This window comes from Bos indicus x Bos taurus, chromosome 18 (assembly GCF_003369695.1).
Source record: "Bos indicus x Bos taurus breed Angus x Brahman F1 hybrid chromosome 18, Bos_hybrid_MaternalHap_v2.0, whole genome shotgun sequence".
Classification (NCBI taxonomy): domain Eukaryota; kingdom Metazoa; phylum Chordata; class Mammalia; order Artiodactyla; family Bovidae; genus Bos; species Bos indicus x Bos taurus.
This window is the reverse complement of record NC_040093.1, coordinates 29,485,621-29,511,745: the sequence shown is the minus strand read 5'-3', so window position 1 is coordinate 29,511,745 and position 26,125 is coordinate 29,485,621. Positions and strand designations below refer to the sequence as shown.

The following is a 26,125-nucleotide window of genomic DNA, read 5'->3' as shown; positions in this document are numbered from 1 at the left end:
TTATTACTGAGATGTAAAAATCCCTTGTCCTTTTGCACCCTTTCTGCTTCTACTTTGGATCTTGTTTGTTCATTTATGACACCAGAGGTTTCAGTGTGGTTCAGCATCTCCCAAATTGTGTCCTTTGGAATTGGGAGATACAGACACTGTCTTTTGTTTTGCTGTACTTTGTGTTTTATGATACATTTTGTTTCAGAATTACCACGTATTAAATCCTTCTGTAGATTCACAACACATGTTAGTATACTAAAAGTTCTGATAGGTCTTTTTACAAGTCAACTTGTGGAACCATGTTTCTCAAAAATTTTTTGAGCACAGACTTAAGATTTCCCTCCTCCCCGCACATTCTTACCATTAATTTTCTGTAATAAGTTTCTGATTTTTTTTTTTTGGTACTATTTTACAGTATCTTGACATATCTCCATGAAAGTGACACAGTTAATGGGTCTTTAATTTAGGCCATTGTATCTAGCACAGACATGCCGTGAAATCCTATTTCTCCTCCATGTCCTGTGCAGGAATTAGGCCACTCATTGGCCTGCTTTCTGGTTGGGTTATGAAGGCTGCCAGGAACCAAATTTCTTGATAACAGTACTTTTTTCATCTCACAAACTATTTTTCCTCTTTCAGAGCAAGTGTTAGCTTGAGGGAAGAAATGTATATATTTTAAATGTGTATATTTGGTTCTCTAAAATGCTTTCTCTGTTTTCCACCCCCTTTTCCATGATAGGTTGGCTGTGAAGATGGATCTGTGAAATTATTTCAGATCACCCCAGACAAAATCCAGTTTGAAAGAAATTTTGATCGTCAGAAAAGTAAGGGTTATTTGTCATCAGGGCAGCGAGTAGTGTTAACAAGAAGTTACGTTTCTGTGCCGCTGGAGATGGGATACTTTCCCATGGGTCCAGAGAGTATTTTATCTGTGTGCCAGCTTTCTGTGATGCAGGGTATATGCTGGCAGATGTCCTTAGCTCAGGTTCTCTTTACTGTGTAACATAGCGTGGTTGTGACTGCCTGGTTAGGTAATAACAGAGAAAACTGGCAGTCCAAAATAGAAAAGCAAGTGTTTCTGTGTGAATCAGTTTGTTAGTTCTCACTCACGTTAGTGAAGTTTTGATAAATGTGCATAAAGTCTCAAAACTAGGACTTTTCCTGTAGGTAGAGGCTCTGGTTCTCAGTCCTGCTAGTACATTCAAGTTGAATGTGGGAATTTTATAGACAGTTGCCCCTGTTCCAGCTGCAGCTACTCACACAGACTTCCAGATCAGAGGTTGGCAACCTGTTTCTGTAAAGACACCAGCTAATATATATTGTAGGCTTCAGCAAAGTAGCCCTGGATAATGCTTAAACAAATGGGGATGGTTGTACTTGCCTAAAACTTCATTAACGACAACTCACCTCAAGTTGGCCTTTGGGTTACAATATGCTGACTCCTCTTCTGGAGAGTGGTGTCTGAGATGTTCTCTGTGTCCAACAGTAATATTCATTCTGTATTCATCAAATCCCTGTATGTTTGTTTTTAATATCTTGCAGGTGTTGTATTTTTTAATTACAAAGGTGACACAGTGTTGTTAAAAATTTCACGCGTTTGAAAAAAAAAATTCCATGTGTTTGGCTAAGGGTGAAAGAAAAAATAAGTGGCTCATTTCAGTCTGTAGGCAACATTTTTAAATGAATCTAGACCTTTTTGTATCTTCAAATGGATGGATACATTGACGGATACATTTCCAAGAGTGCTTGCACCTGCTTTTTAGCTTATTTTTTTTTCATTTGCTATATCACAGACATCTTCCTGTGTGAGTTGAGTTGTGCTCATATGAGTGGCATTCCATTTTACAGTGTTCCATAATTTATTTGACCAAACTCCTATTGATAGATATTATTATTAATATTTTTTTACTACTCAAGCCATTGCTGTAACGAACATTCTTCTCTTCACTTGGGCACTGCAGTAATATTTCTCTGTGGTGAAATTGCCAGTGTAGTTGCTGTGACAGATATGCACGTTTGTATTTTGTTTGGTTACTGCCGGATCACCCTCAGAAGTTTGTGTTTGTTTGCACTCCTGTCAACCATTTATCCATTATTAAAAGCAAGCATCAAATATGTCATGTGAGTCCCAGGAAAAAGTTGTTCCTCACCTGTTACAAAACAGTTCTTCTCAAAAATGCAGTAGGTAAGCGCTAAGACTATAGAACGCTAGCCCTGTAGATCACTGTGGAAAGAGAACTCAGTTACCGTTTGCTGTATATTTACGTGTATGTCACTTTCTCCTTGGTTGTAAAACTCCCCAGGTCGAATCCTGAGTCTCAGCTGGCATCCTGCTGGTACTCACGTTGCGGCTGGCTCCATAGACTATATTAGCGTGTTTGACTCCAAATCAGGTGACTGTTTTTCTCAGCTCATTTGGGATGTGGGTCTTGTTTGCAGATTCACATTTGTCTGTTTCCAAAAGCTTGTGTCCTTGTGCTTTCACCAGCCTTCTGAGATGTCACCATGAATTTCATGTCTTTCTTAGATTCCTACTGCTGCTTTTAGGAGACTCTTGATTCTTCAATTAAATACAGTATTTTTCGTCATAAGAATTTCACACTAAAATTTGCCTTCAACCAGTAAGCCACTTAATATAAATAACCAGTAGATACCTATTTATATATACCAGTTCTTCATAAAAGAAGATGTCTGTCTCTGAGGAACCTTAGTTCTTGGTAACACAGTCACGTATTTCCTCTGCTCTTGGCCTGGAGGATTGGCTGATGGATTCCTTTAGTGATGAGACTGACTTCAACCTGTTAGGTGGCCGTCTGTACTCCCCTCTACGATGAGAGGATACACACGGCAGGGATGTCGCCTTTTTCTTTCTCTGTACTGCTTAAGCAAGTTTTTTATTGTTATCAGTCATATATGCATATAGTCAAAGAATTCCTTAAGGCTTATTACAAAAAAGCAGGATTCCCCCAGTATCCCTTCTCCTGCTCCTCAAAGGCAATAACCTGCAACTCTTAGCTGTTTCTTTTGGTATTTGTCTCTGTGCTATACATAGTATGCTTAAAACACTGTACTTTATTTTCTCAGTTTTAGCCCATTATTTATTGACTTCTGTATTAACCCTCTTTCTTTGCACTTTGCTACATGCACTCATTTCTTCTTGATCCTCCTAGGACGGTTATATTGTAATTTTGTTCAGATTAGCAGTTGATATTTTTATTCTCAGACTATATAGGTACTACTTGCAGAGTAAATGTCTTTTCCTTTTACTGTAAGGTCTTTTTAAATTTTATTTTTAATTGGGAAGTACCCTGTATTCTTTTCGTTAATATTGTGTGTGTGTCTCTCTCTCGTGTGTGTGATTGATACCTATATCAGTAATTCATCTCTACATTCTTCTAGTTGTATAAGGTAGGTTCTGCTACATCTGGTTTTCTTTCTCATTTTGGGTGCAGTGGGGTGCACTGCATGGCTTGCAGGATCTTAGTTTCCTGGCCAGGGATTGAACCTGGACCCCTGCAGTGAAAGCACCAGACCGCCGCTAACCACGGACCACTAGGTAATTCCCACTTGTGGTTTTCTTCCTACCACTTTTGCCTCCTTGAAGGATTCTCTCCCAGAGCCTTGTGCCCTGCCTCAGTCGAGTGGAGCCAGTTTCTGGGCCTGCTGCACAACTCTGAGATCTTGAATTCTGATTTTTCAACCATTCTGGGAATTTCCTTTGCTTGTTTCTCACGTAGAGTTCCCCATAGCCATGTCATGCACTTTCCTAGTTTATCACTTTGTTTGGTGGATCCTGAGAAAGGGTTTTTATGAGAAAGAATTCTACGTTGGAAATTATTTTTCCTTAGAACGTTGAAGCCCTGGTTCTTCTGTTCAACGTCTATTGCTGTTATGAAGTCTGATGCCTTTCTGGGAGTAGATGCTTTGTGTGGGTTTTTGTGGTTTGTTTTTCCTGGGAGTTTTTAAGATCTTCCTTTTATCTTTACTGTTCTGAATTTAATAATTATGTTCTTTGTTGTGTGAATCTGTTAATATCGATTATATTGGACAACTTGATAGGTTCCTTTAATCCAAAAACCCATGTTTTCCATTTCTGAGGAAAAATTCTTATAATCATTTTCTAAATGAGTTGCTCTCCATTTTTTTCTAGAATTTTAGCATTTGAATATTGGCTTTTCTCATTTATTTTCTTTCTTTTTCCTGTTACTTTTCATCTCGTAACTTTTTACTCTGCTTCCTTAGAGAGTTTGTCATCTTTATCTTAGACCTTTTCTTGAGATTTTCCTTTCTGCTGTTTGTTTCTAGACTTCTTCTTTGTTTCCTGAATGTTCTTTTTTAGAGCATTCTCTTTTTATTTCATTATATAGTATACTATTCTCCAACACTATTCTCTTCTGCAACTGTTATTTATTTTTCTCTACCCCTCTCTTGGGCCTCTGCCTTCCATACTAAGGCTGTCTTCCAGTGTCTAGGGGTTCCTTTCATCACCAGACAGGTTTATTGCATCTAAGCTTCACTGAGGAATGGTCTGGCTTGACTGTCAGTATGGGGAAGCTCTAAAGACAGGTCTTTTGTCTTGTCCAAGTCATATTTCCCAGAAGTGTTTTTTGTTCTCCTGTGGGGTGATAACAAGCAGGGCCCTCAGCATTCTAAGAAAACTGGTGTTCTTAATGTTGAGTGAGAAGTTGCCACTTAATCTATGCTCCATATAGCACTCCCACCCTCAGTTACACTGATAGCCCTCTTCAGAGAATAAGTTTCTAGTCTCCTCTGAGAAGTGGAATTTGGGGAGTTGCCTGGCTTCTTAGCTGTCAGGCAGGATCTAAGGGATATCATATCAGTTCAGTCACTCAGTCGTGTCCGACTCTTTGCAACCCTGTGGACTGTAGCACGCCAGGCTTCCCTGTCCGTCACCAACTCCCAGACCTTACTCAAACTCATGTCCATTGAGTCAGTGATGCCATCCAACCATCTCATCCTCTTTCGTCCCCTTCGCCTCCTGCCTTCCATCTTTCCCAGCATCAGGGTCTTCTCTAGTGAGGCAGTTCTTCACATCAAGTGGCCATAGTATTAGAGTTTCAGCTTCAGCATCAGTCCTTCCAATGAGTATTCAGGACTGAGTTCCTTTAGGATGGACTGGTTGGATCTCCTTGCAGCCCAAGGGACTCTCAAGAGTCTTCTCCAACACCACAGTTCAAAAGCATCAATTCTTTGGTGCTCAGCTTTCTTCACAGTCCAACTCTCACATCTGTACATGACCACTGGAAAAACCGTAGCTTTGACTAGACATATCTTTGTTGGCAAAGTAATATCTCTGCTTTTTAATATGCTATCTAGGTTGGTCATAATTTTTCTTCCAAGGAGTAAGCATCTTTTAATTTCATGTCTGCAGTCACCATCTGCAGTGATTTTGGAACCCAAGAAAAGAAAGTCTGCCACTGTTTCCATTGTTTCCCCACCTATTTGCCACGAAGTGATGGAACTGGATGCCATGATCTTAATTTTCCAAATGTTGAATTTTAAGCCAATTTTTTCACTCTCCTCTTACACTTTCATCAAGAGGCTCTTCAGTTCTTCTTCACTTTCTGTCATAAGGGTGGTGTCATCTTCATATCTGAGGTTATTAATATTTCTCCCAGCAATCTTGATTCCAGCTTGTGCTTCATCCAGCCTGGTATTTTGCGTGATGTACTCTGCATATAAGTTAAATAAGCAGGGTGACAATACACAGCCTTGATGTACTCCTTTTCCTATTTGGAACCAGTCTGTTGTTCCATGTCCAATTCTAAGTGTTGCTTCTTGACCTGCATACAGATTTCTCAGGAGGCAGGTAAGCTGGTCTGGTATTCCCATCTCTTGAAGAATGTTCCACAGTTTATTGTGATCCACACAGTCAAAGGCTTTGGCATAGTCAATAAAACAGAAGCAGATGTTTTTCTGGAACTCTCTTGCTTTTTCAATGATCCTGCGGATGTTGGCAATTTGATCTCTGGTTCCTCTGGCTCTTCTAAATCTAGCTTGAACATTGGGAAGTTCACGGGTCATGTACTATTAAAGCCTGGCTTGGAGAATTTTGAGCATTACTTTGCTAGCGTGTAAGATGAGTGCAATTGTGCGGTAGTTTGAACATTCATTGGCATTGCCCTTCTCTGGGATTGGAATGAAAACTGACCTTTTCCAGTCCTGTGCCCACTGCTGAGTTTTCCAAATTTGCTGGCATACTGAGTGCAGCACTTTCACAACATCATGTTTTAGAATTTGAAATAGCTCCACTGGAATTCCATCACTTCCACTAGCTTTGTTCATAGTAATGCTTTCTAAGGCCCACTTGACTTAACACATTCCAGGATGTCTGGCTCTAGGTGAGTGATCACACCATCGTGATTATCTGGGTCGTGAAGCTCTTTATTGTACAGTTCTTCTGTGTATTCTTGCCACCTCTTCTTAATATCTTCTGCTTCTGTTAGGTCCATACTACTTCTTTCGTTTATTGTGCTCATCTTTGCTTGAAATGTTCCCCTGGTAGCTCTAATTTTCTTGAAGAGATCTCTAGACTTTCCCATTCTATTGTTTTCCTCAATTTCTTTGCATTGATCACTGAGGAAAGTTTTCTCATCTCTCCTTGCTATTCTTTGGAACTCTGCATTCAGATGGATATATCTTTCCTTTTCTCCTTTGCCTTTAGCATCTCAGGTTTCTTAAACTTTTTTTCAACCAGTCCCTCCTTTTAACCGCACTTTCCCCTCTATTTCCAGTGTGTCTGGAGTCACCAGTTGCTGGGTCTTCTGAGGATTCCATGGTAGAAATCAGGTGGTTTCTTGGCTCTTCTTACTGCTAATTTGGGACTTAGTTTTCAGGTTCTAGTAAGTCAGTTACTACTCTGTGTCTGCTTTCCAATCCCCAAATTTTGACACTGTTGTCTTCTGTCCCATTCTCCTGGAGATTTGGAAACGAGCAGAGGAGCATATGTATGCACAGCTGGCCATTTTTAAGTGAAGTATCAAACATCTCCTTTCCATCTCACCTCCTCACCACAAATTTCTTCTGTCAACAAGCCCCTGCCCCACCCTCCTTTTCTAAGTAACATTTTGGTGTTCCATACTTGAGTTCACCATAACCACTGTTTACTGGCTCTCTGTGGTCTGGGCTCAAGCAGCTGAACTTATCAGATGCTAACATAGACAGCTTTTCAAGACTAAGGAGAAATGAGTGCTGTTCAAACGTGGGCTTTGCTTTTTTTTACCAGGGAGCGCTATTGGTAAGATGCTGGTGGATAGGCAGTACATGGGCGTGTCGAAGCGGAAGTGCATCATTTGGGGTGTGGCCTTCCTGTCCGATGGCACTGTCATAAGCGTGGACTCTGCTGGGAAGGTGCAGATCTGGGACTCAGCTACCGGGACCCTCGTGAAGAACCATCTGGTCTCGAATGCTGACGTGCAGTCCATTGCTGTATCCCCTGTGAGTATAGCCCCTTTGGAGCAGTTCCTGTCCACCCTGGGCGGGGAGGGGAGCAGGCTGTGTCAGTGCTGTGCCACCAACACTCTTCCCTAATGCTGAGTGTTGTAGTGGAGGAAGATGAGCTTAGAGCAGTGTGTCTCAAAACCCACAGAATTTGCCTGAACTCTTACTCTCCAACAGATAGAGAATAGTCCCTAAAAGGTTAGTTAGCTGAGAGGCTTTTTTCAGAGCCTCCTCATCCCCGGTTAACCCACCTTTTGACAGAGCGGGGTTTTTTTAATGTAAAATTCATATTTTATAAGCATATAATATAAGCTTTTACAATATAAACTGATACAGTGCTTTTAAAATTTTTTAATTGGAGGATAATTGCTTTAGTATGTTGCCTTGGTTTCTGCCATACAACAACGTGAATCAGCCGTTAGTATCCATATGCTCCCTCCCTTTTGAAACTCCCTTCCACCTCTCCCCCTTCCCACCCCTCTGGGTTGTCACAGATTTGCGCTCCCTGTGTTATGTAGCAAACTTCCCTCTAGTTGTTTTACACATATATATGCTCCAGTGCTGCTCTCTCTATTTGTCCCACCGTCCCCTTCCCCCATTGTGTCTACACATCTTTTCTCTCTGTCTGCATCTCTATTCCTGCCCTGCAAATAGGTTTATCAGAACCGTTTTTAAAATTCCATATATATGCGTTTATATTACAATGTTTGTTTTTCTGACTTCCTTCACTCTGTGTTACAGGCTCTAGGTTCATTCACTTCACTAGAACTGATTCAAATTCATTCCTTTTTATGTCTGAGTAGCATTCCTTGTATCTGTGTACCACAACTTCTTTATCCATTCATCTGTGGATGGACATCTAGGTTGCTTCCGTGTCCTGGCTGTTGTAAATAGTTCTGTGATGAACATTGGGGTACGTGTGTTTTTTTGAATTATGATTTTCTTAGGGTATATGTCCAGTAGTATGATTGTTAGGTCATATGGTAGTTTTATTCCTAGTTTTTTAAGGGATCTCCGTACTGTTCTCCATAGGGTCTGTATCAATTTACATTCCCACTAACAGTGCCAGAGGGTTCCCTTTTCTCCACATCCTATCCAGCATTTAATGTTTGTAGATTTTTTTGATGATGGCCATTCTGACTACAGTGCTTTCTTAAATGTAGAATTTATGTTTTCTTATTGAAAAGCTGCTTGAGACTTCAACATAAATTTTTGTCATATTACTCTTATGCATATATAAAACGGAAAGTGTGTGAAATAAAGCAATGAGGTTATTCCTAGAACTTTTTCACGTTCAGCTGGACTCTGAATCACTTGGACTCAGTTCTCAGGCTCCATGGTTCCCACACATGCCTCTCTGCCATCCACGGTGTTCATAGAAGATGCCCCACTGTGGTCACAAAGTTTTCTTTTAGGCTTTTGACAACTCTTCCAGAAGTTTTGATATTCGTTCTTTATCTGAAGATGTCACATATACAAAGATTGACAGATACAAGATTTTTATTTCAGAGATGTTAAAATGTGGGAGAGTGTGTACCTGAGAATCAAAGGATTGTGGTACTTAAAAAAAAAAAAAAACTGAAAAAAATGCAGTGATACAAATTCCAGTCCTCAGAAATGCTTATCACAAACTCTGGAACTGGGCAGACTTTGATTTGAATCCCAGTTGTGCCACTTAATATAGTTCCATACCTTCCTCGGGCAGGTTGCTGCTTTCTACGCCTCAGTTTCTTCCTCTGTGAAAACAGGAATGTTCGTAATAACCTGCCTCCGAGCCGTATGAGGAAAGGTTAAATGGGTTGTACTCGTGAAGTGCTAGGTACGGCGTCTGGCGCAGTGAGTGTGCTGGTACCATTTTTACATCTCTTAAAACCAATCCTAATTTCAAGCTTTTCTCCACACTCTCTTGCCAGAACAGATGATTATTTTTAAGTTTCTTTTTAATGGTTTTTCCTTGATTAAAGAGTGAATTTTGGCAAACACCCAGTCCTTTGATACTTGGAGGCCTTGTGTGTGTCCACAATCACATACACCCCTCTTCCAAGCTCCACTCACTCAGCTTTTCCCTTGCTTGGTTCCTGCTGCACTCCAAGAAAGCCCTTTAAAAAATTTTTTTTTGTTTTTTTTAGTTTAACTTTTATTTTGGCTGCACTGCTTTTCATTGCAGAGCATGGGCTTTCTCTAGTTGTGGCACAAGGGCTTCTCTCATTACAGTGAGCAGGCTTCTTTCGTTGTGGAGCATGGGCTCAGTAGTTGTGGTATTTGGGCTTCTCTAATTGTGGCCCATGGACTTCATTCCGCCACCAAGGATCGAACCCATGTCCCCTGCATTGGCAGGCAGCTTCTTAACCACTGGACCACCAGGGAAGCCCCCAGAGAGCTTTTGTTTCCTTAGTGCTTTTATGATACGACCTCAAGGAAAGAGAAGGTGGGGTGAGAGACTTGCCTTCCCAGTTCTTCTCTGTAGGTAGGACTTCGAGCACATGGTCACTTGATCTGTTTAGTGGAGGTAGAGGCAAAGAGCACGTGAGTTCCTAAGCAGCTCAGTATTTCCCCTTTTGCTCTGGACTGATGTCTTTCAAACTGTACCCTCAGAGGAGGTAAAGGAGAGGCCTGTGCCCAGAGCAAAGGCTTGAGCAGCAGAGAGCATGTAGCTTTGTCAAGTCTGTAAATGGACAAGCAGGTAAACTCTTGAAGTTCCAGATTCCTTATCAGGGTAGAGGCCTATTAAATGATGATTAGGCAGGGGAAAGAAAAAGTAAAATCATGATTCATACAAACATGAAATAGACGTATGTCCAAGATTTTCTGTAACTCATTAATTAATGAGGGAGCCAGTAAGATGTCACAAGCAGTTCAAAGGGAGAAATCAGAGAACACAGTTATGTCAGGCCATCAGGAAGGTGAAATGTTTTACGATTTTGTTGCAAACTCAGTGTCCACAGGGCAGTCATCCACTGCATTCTACGAAGCAGAATCCCTTTGCATCTCTACGCAAGAGAATCTTTTGCATCACTCAGCTTTTCACAATTCGTAGAGTTGTGAAATAGCTCTTGAACAATCAAAGGGCTCCCTTGACAAGGACTTGCTGTGCTCATTTCAGTCCTTTAGAGTTGCTCCCAATAGGGCAAATGATACTTAACGTTCCAGCTGGTGAAAGATTAGAGATGATATGACTTAAAGTTCCTAGCACCATGTGTAGTTGATGGCAGCTCCGTTCTCATGTGTTCAGACTTCTAACTTGTTGATCAGTTCACCTACTCTTTACACTATTTGACTGGTTTAACTACTGATCCAGGTTCCTGATTTTTTTCTCACTACCCTATCAAGTATCCTGTTTTGTTTTTTTCTTACTCAGAATTATGTGCAAAAAAAAAAGTTACAATGAAAATGATTTTAGAGAAACTTTAAAAAGTAGTTGTAGACACAGCAAGACTTTTTAAAACTAACAGAAATCCCCGTGCTCAACATACTGACCAGAAAGAGCCTTAAACTGGGGAACCAGGGAACCTGCATCTTTGTGATATTGATCAGGCCACTTTCCCTCCTCAGGCTGCCCTTGCTTCTCTAAAAAGAACAGTGAATTTTAGGGTTTTCTGAACTTCTGTCTTCTGGCTGCCTCTTTTGAGGCCCCTCCTCTTTTGCCCAATATTATTGCTATTCTGTTGAGGTCTGCTGCTGCTGCTGCTAAGTCGCTTCAGTTGTGTCCGACTCTGTGCGACCCCATAGATAGCAGCCCATGAGGCTCCCCCATCCCTGGGATTCTCCAGGCAAGAACAATGGAGTGGGTTGTCCTTTCCTTCTCCAATGCATGAAAGTGAAAAGTGAATGTCAAGTCGCTGAGTCTTGTCCGACTCTTAGCGACCCCATGGACTGCAGCCCACCAGGCTCCTCCATCCATGGGATTTTCCAGGCAAGAGTGCTGGAGTGGGGTGCCATTGCCTTCTCCGCTGTTGAGGTCTAGTTTGCATTGTATGAAAGCATTCATAAGTTCAAAGTACTTCCTGTTTATTTTGTCAGCAGGGGGCGCCTTGTGACCTATTCATGGAATTGTTAGCTTCTGGAGGAAAAAAGACCCCTGCAACCTCCTGTCCCCAATTCTGGGCATTTTCCCTCATAAGCTTTCCAGGTAGAAAACTTCGGGGAATATTTTAACACTGGGCCTTGTTTTGCTCAAATGTACCTCCCTGATGATTTCCTTTCTCAGCAAGAAGACAGTTTCGTGGTGGGCACAGCTGAGGGGACAGTGTTCCATTTTCAGCTGGTCTCTGTGACTTCCAGCAGCAGCGAGAAGCAGTGGGTGCGGACGAAGCCATTTCAGCATCACACCCACGACGTGCGAGCCGTGGCTCACAGCCCCACTGCGCTGATATCTGGAGGTGGGTTTTGCTCTCTGCCTGGCTGCTGCTTTACTCTGCCCGTCTCCAGTTAGGTTCATGCGGAGCTTTTTCTAATTCCGATGCTTTTTCCCCTCTCCTTTTCACTGCAGGCACCGACACTCACTTAGTTATTCGTCCTCTGATGGAGAAGGTGGAGGTAAAGAATTACGATGCTGCTCTCCGAAAAATCACTTTTCCCCACGTGAGTATCATCCTCTAACCCCACCGCCTCCTCACCTCCCCGTCCATCTGTCCCGCAAGATAGCACCACTCACTCTTGGGCAAATCTGTAGGTCTTCTGTAGTTACCTGCCTTCTTTCTTCCATCTGTTTCTCAGCAAGCTTCTGGCAAAGATATTTACAGGGGCCAAGAGGTTTAGGGCAGCATTCCTAGTTCAGCTTTTGGGGAAATCACTCCTTTTTCCAGTTTGGTGTGGTTTATGGAGATTTTGTTTGTTTTGGAGGCTGGCTCTTTATTATCCTGGATGAGAGCAAAAAAATCCAGGCTTCCAGAGTTCTTTTCTAGGTAAATTCATCATCTTTCTAGGCTAGAAACTCTTCTGCCCACTACCTGCTTCTACGGTCCACTCAACCAGTAAACCTTACCGAGTCTGTTTCCTCATCCTCTCTCGAATCTAGCCATTTCTCTTTGTCTACACTGCCATGATCCTAGTTTGGATCCGTGTCTGTTCTCATCTGGATTTTTTAACAGTATCTTGTTAATGATCTCCTTTTATTTAGTTTTGTGTCACTCCAGCTTATTCTCCACATGATTTGTTTAGAAAGGAACTTTATTCATCGCTCCATGCTTAAATGCCTTTGGTTGGCCCTCGTTGCCTTCAGCATAAAGACCTGCTTCCTTAGCATGGCTCATGACACCTGTCTTGATACGGAGAAGAGAGGTTCTTCCCTCCCCTCTACTCTCACACTCTTGCAGCACCTCCATCCCCACCCCTACCCAGTCTGGCAGTTCTGAAGGACTTCTCTTTACTCCGCACAATGCTTTCTTATCTTTGAGATGTTTCCCGAGCCACGTGTTTGCCTGGAACATCCTGACCCGATTTCCTTCCTGAGTGATCTTTACCAGTGAACCATGTCTGGGCTCCTGTCTTTACTGCCTTGAAAGTGAAAGTGAAGTCACTCAGTCGTGTCCAACTCTTTGCAACCCCATGGACTGTAGCCTACCAGGCTTCTCAGTCCATGGGATTTTCCAGGCAAGAGTATTGGAGTGGGTTGCCATTTCCTTCTCCAGGGGATCTTCCCAACCAGGGATCGAACCTGGGTCTTCCACATTGTAGGCAGACGCTTTACCCTCTGAGCCACCAGGGAAGCCCCTTACTGCCGTGGGGTTAAACTAAATATCCTTTCTACTTTTATTCATCACATATTGTGCTTAGCCGTGTTAAAATTCTTTGCACCCTTAGTGTAATTGCCTGTTTAATTTTACATCAGTCCTTTAAACTGTAAGCTTGAGAGCAGTAGCTAGGTTTTTTGTCTGTTCGTTTGTTTGAGCTGGATCCTTGGTGTGGCTCACGGGCGTCCCCTGTTTGAGCATACAGGCTGTAGAGCGCATGGGCTCAGTAGTTGCCCCCTGGCATGTGGGATCTTAGTTCTTTGACCAGGGATCAAACCCACATCCCCTATGTTGAAAAGTTGATTCTTAACTACTGGACCAACAGGGAAGTCCCAGTAGCTAGGTTTTTATTTACCGCTGTGTTTTTAGATCCTATGACAGTCCCTGTTGTATGGTAGTACTTAGGAAATACTTGTCAAGTCAGTGGATTTCAACAGTATAAGTGTTCTGAGGTGTTGCTGTACTAGATGACCTCAGCTTGTTTCTGTCTTTTTGATTCCTGGACGGGTACAGCGACGGCTTGTTTCCTGTGCAAAAAAGAAGCAGCTCCTCCTCTTCCAGTTTGCTCATCACTTGGAACTCTGGCGACTGGGATCCACAGTTGCAACAGGTAAGCTGGGAGAAGGTTTTTTCACAACAAGAAAACTGGGAGAGAGAAGCCAGAAATTGCAGTTGAAATTCTGCTTGTGGAAAAATGGAAGTCAATTATTTTTCTGTTTGACATCCTTACTGTTTCCTGTCCACTAGATAGAGCAGAGAAGTTCCTCAGAGTGTGAAAATCATTAGCTGGACACCGAATCACCTTTGGAAAGTGTGCAGTTCCATACAGTGCACCACAGGGTATCAGGGAGGCAGGGGTAGTGGAATAGTTCGCCCTGGCTGAACTGGGATCAGAACAGGCTGTTGAAAAATGACAGATTTTCATGCTGAGTTCTGTCAAGCCTTCATGAAAAAGAAGGTCATGCAGATCTTACCAGGGTGACAGCCTCGTGGCCTTAGGTATGACACATGTGTGGGTGCTGTTGTTTTATAGTAGAGGCTTTGGCTTTAGGCTCCACGATGAACAAAAGAAGTTGAAGTTGAGGCCACACAAACTTCACATCCATCCACCTGCATGCCTGGCTGTGGGGAGCAGCTTCAGAAAAGAAGCACCATGGCCATATTCAGGGCCCCCACGGAGAGGCCAAGAAAGTGCTCGCTGTTCTCCTCTTCGTATACATACCCCCAGAAGACTCTAAGCTCACTCTGTCAGACATGTTTCTGATTTCCCAGTGGTAGAGAGTCCATTCTACCCATTTTTTCTTTTTAAAAGAAAAAAACATTTGTATAGCCTTCCTTTGGGAAGAAAAATATCAGAGATGTTTCTTGTTCCAGGAAAGAATGGGGATACCCTTCCACTCTCTAAAAATGCAGATCATTTACTTCACCTCAAGACAAAGGTAAGGAAGCTGAACTGGGTGTTCAGATTCTGAAATCCAGAACATATTTCCTGTTCTAAATTTGGGTGGGGGTCCTTAGCTGATATCCTAAACTGTGTAAAATGTAAAATTATTTGAATGAAGTACTATATCAAGAGGATTGGGTTTCCTGTGATTATAAGTCAGGCATTCAGAATTTATTAGATGAATTAATACAAGAAATTGGTTTTTCTTGTTTTGGTATTATGAAGATAACATGCATATTCTTAAAAAATTCAAATAGTGCAAAAAGAGTATGCAGTGAAAAATGAACCTCCTTCTAACCCCCCGCCCCTCAGAGATGATTGCTGCCAACGGTTTCTTATATATTCTTTTAGAAAAAATGTTCACTTGTGTGTATGTGTGTATATCCTTTCTTTTGGTACTAATGGGACTGTGCTATACACACAGCTTTGGTATCTTCCTTTTAAAACATCTTCAATTGCACAATACTTGTGAATTACAGGCTTCCTATAAAGAATTCAAACAACAGTGATAGTTCATATTTTTGTCCAGCTCTTTAATTCTAGTCACCCCTCCTGAAATGATTGCTGTTAATTGATTAGCTATATATGCTCCTCGACCTTGTTCTGCATATGAGTTTATGTGTGTGTGTGTACATACATACTTAAATGTTTTTTCCTTTTATTGGCCATGCTGGGCAGCATGGGGCATCTTAGTACCCTGAGCAGGGATTAAACCTGTGCTCCCCTGATTTGGGAGCGTGAAATCTTAACCACTGGACCTCCAGGGAAGTCCCCTTACCTACATTTGGACGTTCTTTGGGTTTTTTGAATGATAACAAATGTTACACTACACTTTTCCTGTGTAGTGCAAATTTTTTCTCACTTAATATTTCTTAGAGGTCTTTAAAGGAGGTTGTCATTGACAAAACAGAAAACCAGTCCCCAAGTCACCAGGCCTCCAAAGCTCCCTTGCATTCAATGCCTGCCTGATCAGGTTTTTAGAGTTAGGTTTAGTAGGAAGCTACCTATGAAGTAGGTGAAGGGCTGTGATAAGCTGACATTATTCAGAGACCTCTGTTCTGGAAATCAAAGCCACACCCTTCAGATGCTCCACCTGTGAAATAATCGTAGTGATGCACAGCACATGACTGTCGGGATTATGTGTAGGTATTTGTGGATTCAGAGTGGCAGTAGCTTGAGGATCCATGTCACAGTGAACCTTGAATGAAGTTTAACTTGACCGTTTGTCCTGCTTCCTCATTCTGCCAGGGTCCTGAGAACATTATCTGCAGCTGTATCTCCCCATGTGGTGGTTGGATCGCCTGTTCTACAGCGTCTCGTTTTTTTCTGTATCGACTGAATTACGAACATGACAACATAAGCCTGCAGAGGGTAAGTGATAACCCGGGGTCTGGTTGAATAAGAAGAAACCTTACAGTGGGTGATTTTTGTGTGAAGTGGAAATTTTCTGAACAAGGATATGAATCCTTGTTCAGTGAGAAAACTTACAAAATGGTCTCTTATTGCCAAATTTAAAATTATGTTTTTGGAGGAGTAGGTAAATGGCACAAAATGGCAGTAAAAGGTTAGGCTTTTGAGGAGATGACGGGGGGGAGTGGAGGGGAGTAGGCGCGTCAGTGTTCCAGGCCCTTGGCCAGTGGGCCTCCTTGGAGATAGGAAGCACTCATGTGATGTGAGCCTGGCGCTGCTAATTTTTTATGGGCTTTGGGTCTAACTTCTCTCTCCTTCTGACCTTTACCACTGTTTCCCCCAAGGTTTCCAAAATGCCAGTGTTCCTTCGCTCTGCCCTCCAGATTTTGTTTTCTGAGGATTCAACAAAGCTCTTTGTGGCATCAAATCAAGGGTCTCTTCGCGTCATTCGGCTCCAGGAAGGAGGCTTCACGCACCCGCGTGCTTTCCAGCCCCAGTCAGGTGACAAGTTGGGACCTGGCCTCGGGAGAGAGTTGCCAGTCTCCGATGTTTCTATTTTTTCACTTAAATCTCAATTTTCGGGGGTTTGCTAACGCTCCTCTCAGTCCTGGAAAAACTACATACACACGTATCTGCGATTTAAAGCAGGAGGAGATACCTGGCAAGTGAAAACGCTTGATGAGATCTGAAGTGTTGCTCACACCTACTCTTTTCTCACTGGGTTTTTGATTCCTTATTTAGGGCCAGAGAAGTTTCATCACGCTTCTTGGAGTTTTGTTAGTAGAGCAAGAAGAAACTTAAAATCATTTGTGATCCTGATAACCACCATTATTATCTGTGTATGTTTCTAGGAGGTGCTTGTATGTAGGTATTTTGTGGACACGTTAATTTTGGGTTTGTTATTTTTTTTATAAAGATGAACTTGTGCATACAGTTTCACTACCTGTCCTAATGTTTTTGGCTACGTTTCTGTATGTTTTGAGAACATGAGTGTGCATGAATGTGTGACTATGGGTAGATAACTTTTAATGAGTTGACCCTTAAGAACTTAGTACTCAGTACTTCCCATGGGTCTTTTTTTTTCCTCCCTTGTCCAGGATTATAATGACTTCACCATTATTTAGACTCCGTCTGGATAATCAACTTTTAAGATTTTTTTTTAATGTGGACCATTTTCAAAGTTTCCGTTAAATTAGCCACAGTATTGTCTCTGTTTTATGCTTTGGTTTTTCTGTCCACCAACCATATGGGATCCTAGTTCTCTGACCAGGGATCAGACCCATGGCCCCTGAATTGAAGGTGAAATCTCAACCACTGAACCACCAGGGAAGTCCCTGGAAAATCAACTTTTTAAAATCAACTTAAAGTCTCACTGCTCATAAGCAGCCCCAGAAGCAAACAGGAAAAGAAACTTATACATCAGGAATCAGATGAAGTAAACTGACAGTATTTATTGAGTACCTATATGTGGTTTTATTATGAAACTTAGATTCTTCACCTTGCCTTTAGCACTCATTTCAAATTGTGGTCTGCATCATGTACGTGACTTTATTTTGTCCTCCTGCCTCATCTTACTGCCTCTGATGGTCAGGCTGGTTTCTTCACAGGCCTCAAACCTGTGTTTTCCTGTCCTTGTCACTTAGCTCACAGTGTTCTCCACCCTTTTCTACCCACCTCACTCATCCTTTAGCATCTAGTTTATGTCTAGTTGTAAAGCTTTTTCATTGTTTGGGGATGTTTTATAGGCAGCACTTACTTTGGCATATCACATCACTGTCTGATATCAAAGATCTGGATTGAAAAGGGAATAGAAAATCAGGCACTTGTGATCTGCTGATGAAAATTTCGATTAATATGCCCTTCCTGGAAACCATTTTGACTGGTACCCAAGCAGGAAGGCAAGGAAGAAGGGAGGGAAAAAAGAGAGAAAGGAAAGAAAATGTGTTCTCTCTTAAATGTTGCAGCCTTCCAGGCTCCTCCATCCATGGGATTTTCCAGGCAAGAGTACTGGAGTGGGGTGCCATTGCCTTCTCCAGTTATATAGGATAAATAAGGCAATATCCTGCAAGCATTAAAAGTAATATAGAATCTTTCTTGTCATGAAAAAATGCTCAAAATCAGTATAAATATATATATTAATGTACAGTATATTAGCGCAATCCCAATTTCATAAAACAACGTGTAGGAACATATGTGTGTGTAGGCATTCATAAGAGATAACAAACCGTTTTCATCAATAGATTAACAGTGGTTATCCCTTGGTGAAGTAATTCCACATGGTTATTTTCATATTAATCTTTATACTTTTCTAACTGTTTTTGTTTACTTTAGTTACTTTTCAGCTTTACTTTAAAAACTGAGTTTTTTAAATAACCAGTGTGTTTCAGATTTAAACAAAACTATTTTTTAGATTTAACTCATCCAATAAGATGGGAGGAAATGTTTAAGAATAATGTAGCAACTGATTCAGTTTATCACATATATAAAATTACCTAAAAACAACAACAAAAAAAAGAATTTTCATGTTGCCACATTGGTTTCAAATTCTTTTAATGACAGAGATGGCTCATCTGTGCCCATGCTCCCTTAGGGCTAAATATATAGCAGGCACTTTGTAAATTAAAGATCTGCCTCAGACCTATTGAATTTGCTGCTTGTAACTGATTAAAAACATTTGATAGGAAAGGACGGTAGAACAACTGAGGTATAGATTTTGGTGATAGCTCTTAAAAACTCTGATTCTCCACTCTCACAGTTGGGAGCTCATCTCGTTCCCGAGCAAGCGCTGCTTTCCGGTTTCTTTCTCTCTGGCTCCTCTTTACATGAAGAATGGCTGCTTAAATTACAGTAGTAGACAGATTAGCACCTAGAACTTATTTGTAAAACTGTCGAGAAATTGTCCTGTCAGTAATCGGAAACTGAGGTGGCTTTTGCCGTCAGACTCAGGGCAGGGGTGGCTGGCTGTGGACACGGAATTCAGAGACTGAGCTGCTCTTCTGTCCTCACAGGGACCGTGCAGTCCATGTGTTTGCTAGCAGTCAGTCCAGACGGAAACTGGCTCGCTGCCTCGGGCTCCAGTGCCGGTGTCCACGTGTACAACGTGAAACAGCTAAAGGTGAGCATGAGGTTTGGTTGCAGCAAACAGGAGGAAGTTAGCCCTGCAGTTACAAGACTCAGGAAGACTGAGAGGACCTGGAAAATTACTGGCCTTTTTTTTTTTTTTGTAAATTTTTCCTGTTTTACCTGTTTGAAACCCCAGAGCTATAATCTTAAATTAAAAATCAGTCAATAGGAACAGTGAAGCCACTCGTGCTCATAAATTTGAAATTAAGGATTTATGAGTAATGAAATCTACATCTAGTTTTGTCTGTATTTTGAGGAGGAAAATTCTGATCTACAGAGGAATAGGTGCAGATAGAAACAATTTCCTTCAATAGCTTGCCTTGTAATCTCAAGATATTTTCAAATTAAACAGAACTAGGAATAGCAGGAAAACATTTTTCACTAATTAGCAATGATATTGTCATCCCCAGATTGAATTACTAGTGTTCCCTTATAGGTTGTCATCTTCATCTGAAAGTCAGATAATAATTACCATAAACTTAAGGGGGGTGGGGATGGGGAGGAGAGGGTGAGATGTATGGAGAGAGCAACATGGAAACTTACATTACCACATGTAAAATAGATAGCCAATGGGAATTTGCTGTATGACTCAGGGAACTCAAACAGGGGTTCTGTATCGACCTAGAGGGGTGAGATAGCGGGGGAGATGGGAGGGAGGCTCAAGAGGGAAGGGCCATATGTATACCTATGGCTGATTCATGTTGATATTTGACAGAAAACAACAAAACTTTGTAAAGCAGTTATCCTTCAGTTAAAAAAAGAAAATACAAAAGAAAAAAAAAAGAATTACCCTAAACTTAATAACTTTATTGCATTGTGGCAAGAGCATGTACTGCTCTTTGAGCCTTGCCTGGCATTTAAAGTGTTCTGTGTACCAGTGCCCATGCCTTGTGATGGACATATATGTCCTTGCCTAGTCATTAATTTCTTTTTTTTTTAAATTAATGTTTATTGGCATATGGTTGCTATACAGGCATTAATTTCTTTTAAGTTCAGTGTAGAGCTGCAGATCCCCTGTTCAGTGATGTGTTTACGAGCAATTCATACCTGTGTAGAGACAGCAGGGAAGGCTTTACCTCCAGGTCTTCTGTGAACACTGTCATTTTTCTTGGCAGTTAAACTTGCACTTTTTAAAAAAATGAAATTAAAGTTTATTGTTTGGGGAAATACCTGACATTTACAGGAACTTCCGTAGAATAGAACGTTTTGAGTTCCAAGGAACACTATTTTAAAACTACTGACCTAGACCATCCGGTCTTTCCTGGGGGATGGAATCCCGTTTTAGAGTTTCCTTTGTCTTTGATTTGTCCCCAGCTTCACTGCACAGTGCCTGCTTACAACTTCCCTGTGACTGCTCTGGCCATCGCACCCAATACCAACAACCTCGTCATTGCTCATTCTGACCAGCAGGTAAGAGATCCCAGTGCTTTCTAATTCCCTCCAAATGGATGGGAACTAAAAAGCTGAGATAATAACAATTTTGGAGGAGCTTTTCTTCGCAAATACTGAATGATATAAAAGCAGTTTCCTCTGGTGTGTAATAAAGCTTTCACATAAAACAATTTCTTTTAAAATCACATAAAAAACATAAAATACTTAGGAATAAGCATCACCAAGGAAGTGAAAGGATCTATGCTGAGAACCATAAAACATTAATAGAGGAAATCAAAGATGATTCAGAGAAATAGAAGGATATCCCCTGCTCTTGGATGGGAAGAATTAATATTGTTAAAATGACCATACTACTGAAAGTAGTCTGTAAATTTAATGTGATTCTTACCAAATTACTTGTGACATTTTTCACGGGACCAGAAGAAGTAATCCTAAAGTTTATATGGAATCATGAAAGACCCAGAATTGCCAAAGCAGTCCTGAGGAGAAAGAACAAAAGCAGGAGACATAACCCTTCGAGACTTCAGACATTACTACAAAGCTATAGTAATCAAAACAGCTTGGTAGTGACACAAAAACAGACATAGGGATCAATGGAACAGACTAGAGAGCCCAGAAATAAACCCACCTACCAATGGGTTAGTTTATCTTCAACAAAGGAGATAAGAATATACAATGGACAAAATTAGTGCTTTATCTACCACTTTTTTCCATACCAAGTTGTAAATGAGAATATGATTATAAGAACTGTAGAATATCTGAGCTACAGAACACATTATGCATGAATTTATCAATACTTATAAATCCTCTCTGGTCAAATAGGCTTGATAATACCTGCCTCACTGAGCTAGTATACAAAAGATTAAATGTGATTCAAGAACCACTGTTTTAAAAAACCAAATTATTATAAATTCTATTAAGTTTATAAATATTATATACAGATATACATATGACTTTATAAATTATCATAAAATTCAGAAACATTTTAAAAAGCTGAACCATCTCAATGCAGGGCTCTAAGAAGCACACTTGAGTAGACCACTAGGCAGATGATGCTGGCTACTTTGATTAGCAGTTTTTACACAGACATTTCGATTACATGAAGAAAATGGAATCTCTCATTTTAACTTCTTCTCTTGTTAAAACTAGCGGGAAATTTTTTGTATCTGCTAATTAGAGATTAATAGCGTTACTCACCAGAGAAGGCAGTGGCACCCCACTCCAGTACTCTTGCCTGGAAAATCCCATGGATGGAGGAGTCTGGTAGGCTGCAGTCTACCATAGCAAGACTAAGAGTCTTACTCGAAGAGTCGGACACGACTGAGCGACTTCACTTTCACTTTTCACTTTCATGCATTGGAGAAGGAAATGGCAACCCACTCCAGTGTTCTTGCCTGGAGAATCCCAGGGACGGCAGAGCCTGGTGGGCTGCTGTCTGTGGGGTCGCGTGGAGTCGGACACGACTGAAGCGACTTAGCAGCAGCAGCAGCATTACACACTGCAGTGAGGATACCAGGAGACAGCACTTCATATATTGCATAAGTTAGTATGACCCCCTTAGAGAGCATTTGGAGAAACCTAAAAAAAGATTTTAATTCACCTCATCTTTGATTCAGAAGTTCCAGCTCTAGAAGTTCTCGCCGCAGGTGTATGCTTTCAGTTGTACAAAAAAGACACTGATACAGAGAGAATCATTACAGCCTCATGTGTAGTAGCTGAAGATTGGAAATACCTCAGTGCTCATTAAACAGATAGAAAAATCCTGCTACATGCAGGAAGTGAATAGATTATTATTATGCCTTCTTCAAAGGGAGCATAAGTGACGTGTGTGGACGTTGGTATGAGTCAGTCTCCATGATACAATACTCAGTGAAAAATGCAACATGCAGAACAGTGTGTACTCTGTGCATAAAATATCTCTGAAAAGATGTAAATAAGGAACAGGCTACTTTTGTCTTGGAGAAAAGAGATATTAAGATTGCAGGGTGATTTTTCACTATATAAACCTTTCTGTGCTGTTTGAATTGTTTATTGTTCTGTAATTTACCTTACATCGTTTTTATTTTAAAAAAACAGCATTCGAGACTTCCTTGGTGGTCCAGTGGTTAAAACTCTGTGCTTCTACTACAGGGGTCGTGGGTTTGATCCCCAGGTGGGGAACTAAGATCCCACATGCTGTGTGGTGCAACCAAAAAAAAAAAAAGTGAAAATGTGTATCCTGAATATGATACAGGCAAGGTTTATATAGCTGTTTTTCCGGTCAGGAATGCCCTTCTGGTTTTCTGGGTACCAGCCTGCATTTCCTCTGTGTCATATCCTTTCTCAGGTATTTGAGTACAGCATCCCAGACAAACAGTATACGGAATGGAGCCGGACTGTCCAGAAGCAGGGGTTCCATCATCTTTGGCTCCAAAGGGACACTCCCATCACACACATCAGTTTTCATCCCAAGAGACCAATGCACATCCTCCTCCACGACACCTACATGTTCTGCCTCATTGACAAGTCACTGGTGAGTCCTTCTCCACTGCCACCTGTGCTCTCACTGGCTTCTGCTTTCCGTAGCAGTCTTTCGCTCTGAAAGCAAAGGAGGACCATGAGTTAGAGGAAGAGAATCAGAGTAAAGGTTGCTGGTACCTTCTTTGGAGGGAAGGAGCTTTTAGTTTTGCAGATTTCCTCATTTTTCTTCCCAGTCTCCGGAGGCTCTGAGGGAGGGGGCAGGCCTTGGTGTGCTGGTTTTTGCTGATTTGAATATTTCCCTGCTTTGCCTCTAAGCACATAAAATTAAGTAGGAAAAAGATGAGGTCCATATTCAGAAAGTAGCCATAATCAGGCACTCAGTCACTTCCGCTTTTGCACCCTGGGGTGACTGACACGATTTCATTGAAGGATATACATACAGGCTGGGGTTTTGACCGCTTGTGCCCCCCTGAGTTGAATTTACTGACACACCATCTGCCAGTTTGAGGAGCTGTTGTTAGCGTCTTTAGAAAAGGCCAGTTAGGAAAATTCCATCCTTCGTGGCTGTAATTTAGGTGGGATGTGAACATTTTTTTTTTCCGTTCCAGATTCCTGCCTCTGCCAGCTGCTCTTTTGATTCACCCTGAATTTCATGTCTTTTTCTGGGCAGGCACTGTCTTCCCAGCAGCGGTGTGAGCTGTGGCCACGCCATAATGCAGTCTGGGCTTACAGCAGTCGGCCCACGGTGTTTTGGTGTATTGTGAAGGTGGGGTAGGAACAGCATGGGGAGAGCAGCAGATGGCTCTAAAGGAGGTGTGCGTGGTGATGTGTCACTGGAACTCATCTCGTGGGCCCTGCGTGCTCTGGGTGTGGGAAGCAGAGCCGGCTGACAAGTGCCTTTTGCGAGATGATGGTATAGGAAGGGCCCCTCCCACTCCGTTGCCTCTTTATAACTCAACTCAGATCAGCCCAAGCTGTTTTGTTCCCCCAGTATTGGTGATAAGTCCATCGCCTCCTCATGAAGGGCAGAGCTATTTCCCAAGGAAGTCAGAAATGAAATAATCACTTGCTTGGCTAGAGGTCATCATCTCTCGCAGTGTCAGTGACATCAGTGGGGGTGGTTTGTGTCAGTTGGGTAGCCCATGCATGGTCTGCCTGGGGGAGACTCTAGAAAGCAGAGCCTGCACAGGCTGAGCTCCTGTGCACGCCAGTTTGTTTCTGTCTCACAAAGTGTTACTGACGAGACTGGCCAGAAGCCCCGGGCCAGCCCTTTGATCTTGCTGGCAGAGGGTACCAAGCTCTCTTTGCCATGTATTCCCCCCGCTCTACAGTAGAGCTGGGTGTGTGGCTCTAGCTTTCTCCCTGAAGTAAGAAAAGTCAGGGAGGGAGACTTCCCTGGTGATCCAGTGGTTAAGACTGCACTCCCAACACAGGGAGTGTGATTTCAGTCCCTGGTCAGGGAGCTAGGGTCCCACATGCCGTGCGACACAGTCAAAAATAAATTAATTTAAAAAAAAGAATCAGAGAGGTAGTAAGTGTATAATATGATGTTTAGAAGATGGAGTTTTCCTGAAAAATCACTAGAGTCCTTTGGTCTGTAGAGGCCCAATTTAAACAATAATAATTATTAAACAACATATTTTTGTCTTTCTAGCCTCTTCCAAATGACAAAACCTTACTGTACAACCCACTGCCTCCCACAAACGAATCCGATGTCATCAGGAGGCGCACAGCTCATGCCTTTAAAATTTCTAAGAAATATAAGGTAATACATCTTCCATCATATTCTGAGTGGTTGGTTCCCTGTGATATTATCAAAATGTAGTTAAGTCCCACAAGAGGAAGACAAGAGTGCCTTCATTGTACGTGCAGGGAACCTGGTTTGGGGAAATAAGCTGCCTTTCTGAGGCTGTTTGTCCCTTAGATTTGTAGTTGATTGTTCTTGCCTCAGTATATTAGAGCCAGGCACATCATACTTTACAAAAATGAAATACGTAGGTTGTGAGAAATGATGGTGGAGCTCAGTTGGGTCTCTGTTTGGGTTAAAGCTGGGCTTTTAAATTTGACTTCCAGTGGAGAATAGTTTTTCCACAGGATAAGTTTCAAGCAAATGGAAGTCATTGAATTTATGATCCCCTTTCTGGGCTAGGCTTTCCACTCTGATAGAACACGTATTCATTGAATCCTAGAACATTTCTTGGGGGTCTGCAGAATTTTTTAGAGGAGGAGGTGTTTTAAATTTAAGTAATTTGTAATTTGCCATTTATCAAGTTTAGGCTCCAGAGCCCTCTGTTACCATCAATTCATAAGAAATTAGAGGCTCACAGACCTTCTTTACAGAGAAAAATGAAGAATCCTCCTAAAATCTTAAATGATTGGATTCAGTTATAAAAGCTCCCAACCTTTGGAGTTCTAGGGCAGGAAGGCTCATCAGAGATTTACTTCCCTCCAGCTCGCACGAGGCTAGCCTTTTGGCCCTAGATAGTCAGCTGAGAACTAGCCCTGGAATCTAATTCCTGGTGAGAACCTTACCATCTCTCTCCAGCCTCTGCTCTTTGTGGATCTCCTGGATGAAAAGACCCTGGTGGCGGTAGAACGGCCTCTGGATGACATCGTTGCTCAGCTCCCACCACCCATCAAAAAGAAGAAATTTGGAACCTAAAAAGGGCACCATCTGTGTCCTTCCTTGAACTGTCTACCCTGTTTTCACAAATCATGATAATAAAACAAAGTTATTCTTTAGGACTAGTCATTATGAATGTTACTCTCTAAAATACTGGACAGTAATTTCCCTTCATCGACTGAAAGCGAACAGAAACTGCCAGGTATTTGTCATTTGGATAATGTTCCAGTTAACCACAAATTCATCCAACTTTTTTTAGTATCCTGTTCTTCAGACCTTACTCCCAGAGGTGGGGGAAGGCGATAGTTGCCATCTATTTCCTAACACGTGCTTGAGGCTTCCAAAGGCTGACAACTTTCATTGTCTACCAGCCTGTAGCCCACAGCCCGTCAGAGGTGTGGGGACTTGGCCCAAGTTGCCTTCGAGGATAGGGAAACTGTGGTTGCTTATCCAAGCCGGCCTCACTACCGAAAGCCATAATCAGGGTTA

At 41.8% G+C, this 26,125-nt stretch overlaps 1 protein-coding gene across 2 annotated transcripts in view; it reads left to right on the top strand.

The window, feature by feature from the left end:
- UTP4 (UTP4, small subunit processome component) overlaps window positions 1-25,761 on the top strand; it is a 30,169-nt gene extending 4,408 nt beyond the window's left edge. Inside the window, exons 4-17 of one of the 2 annotated variants that reach the window (XM_027516149.1) lie at window positions 731-815; window positions 2,295-2,384; window positions 7,238-7,449; window positions 11,660-11,831; window positions 11,942-12,033; window positions 13,698-13,794; window positions 14,559-14,623; window positions 15,877-15,999; window positions 16,383-16,539; window positions 19,047-19,153; window positions 20,476-20,571; window positions 22,880-23,065; window positions 24,668-24,778; window positions 25,559-25,761. In XM_027516149.1, coding sequence (XP_027371950.1) covers window positions 731-815; window positions 2,295-2,384; window positions 7,238-7,449; window positions 11,660-11,831; window positions 11,942-12,033; window positions 13,698-13,794; window positions 14,559-14,623; window positions 15,877-15,999; window positions 16,383-16,539; window positions 19,047-19,153; window positions 20,476-20,571; window positions 22,880-23,065; window positions 24,668-24,778; window positions 25,559-25,675 — 1,710 coding nt within the window. In that variant the 3' untranslated portion in view covers window positions 25,676-25,761. The remainder of the gene's footprint in view (window positions 1-730; window positions 816-2,294; window positions 2,385-7,237; window positions 7,450-11,659; window positions 11,832-11,941; window positions 12,034-13,697; window positions 13,795-14,558; window positions 14,624-15,876; window positions 16,000-16,382; window positions 16,540-19,046; window positions 19,154-20,475; window positions 20,572-22,879; window positions 23,066-24,667; window positions 24,779-25,558) is intronic. The other variant, XM_027516148.1, reaches the window with a different exon arrangement.
- Window positions 25,762-26,125: the final 364 nt, after the last annotated feature.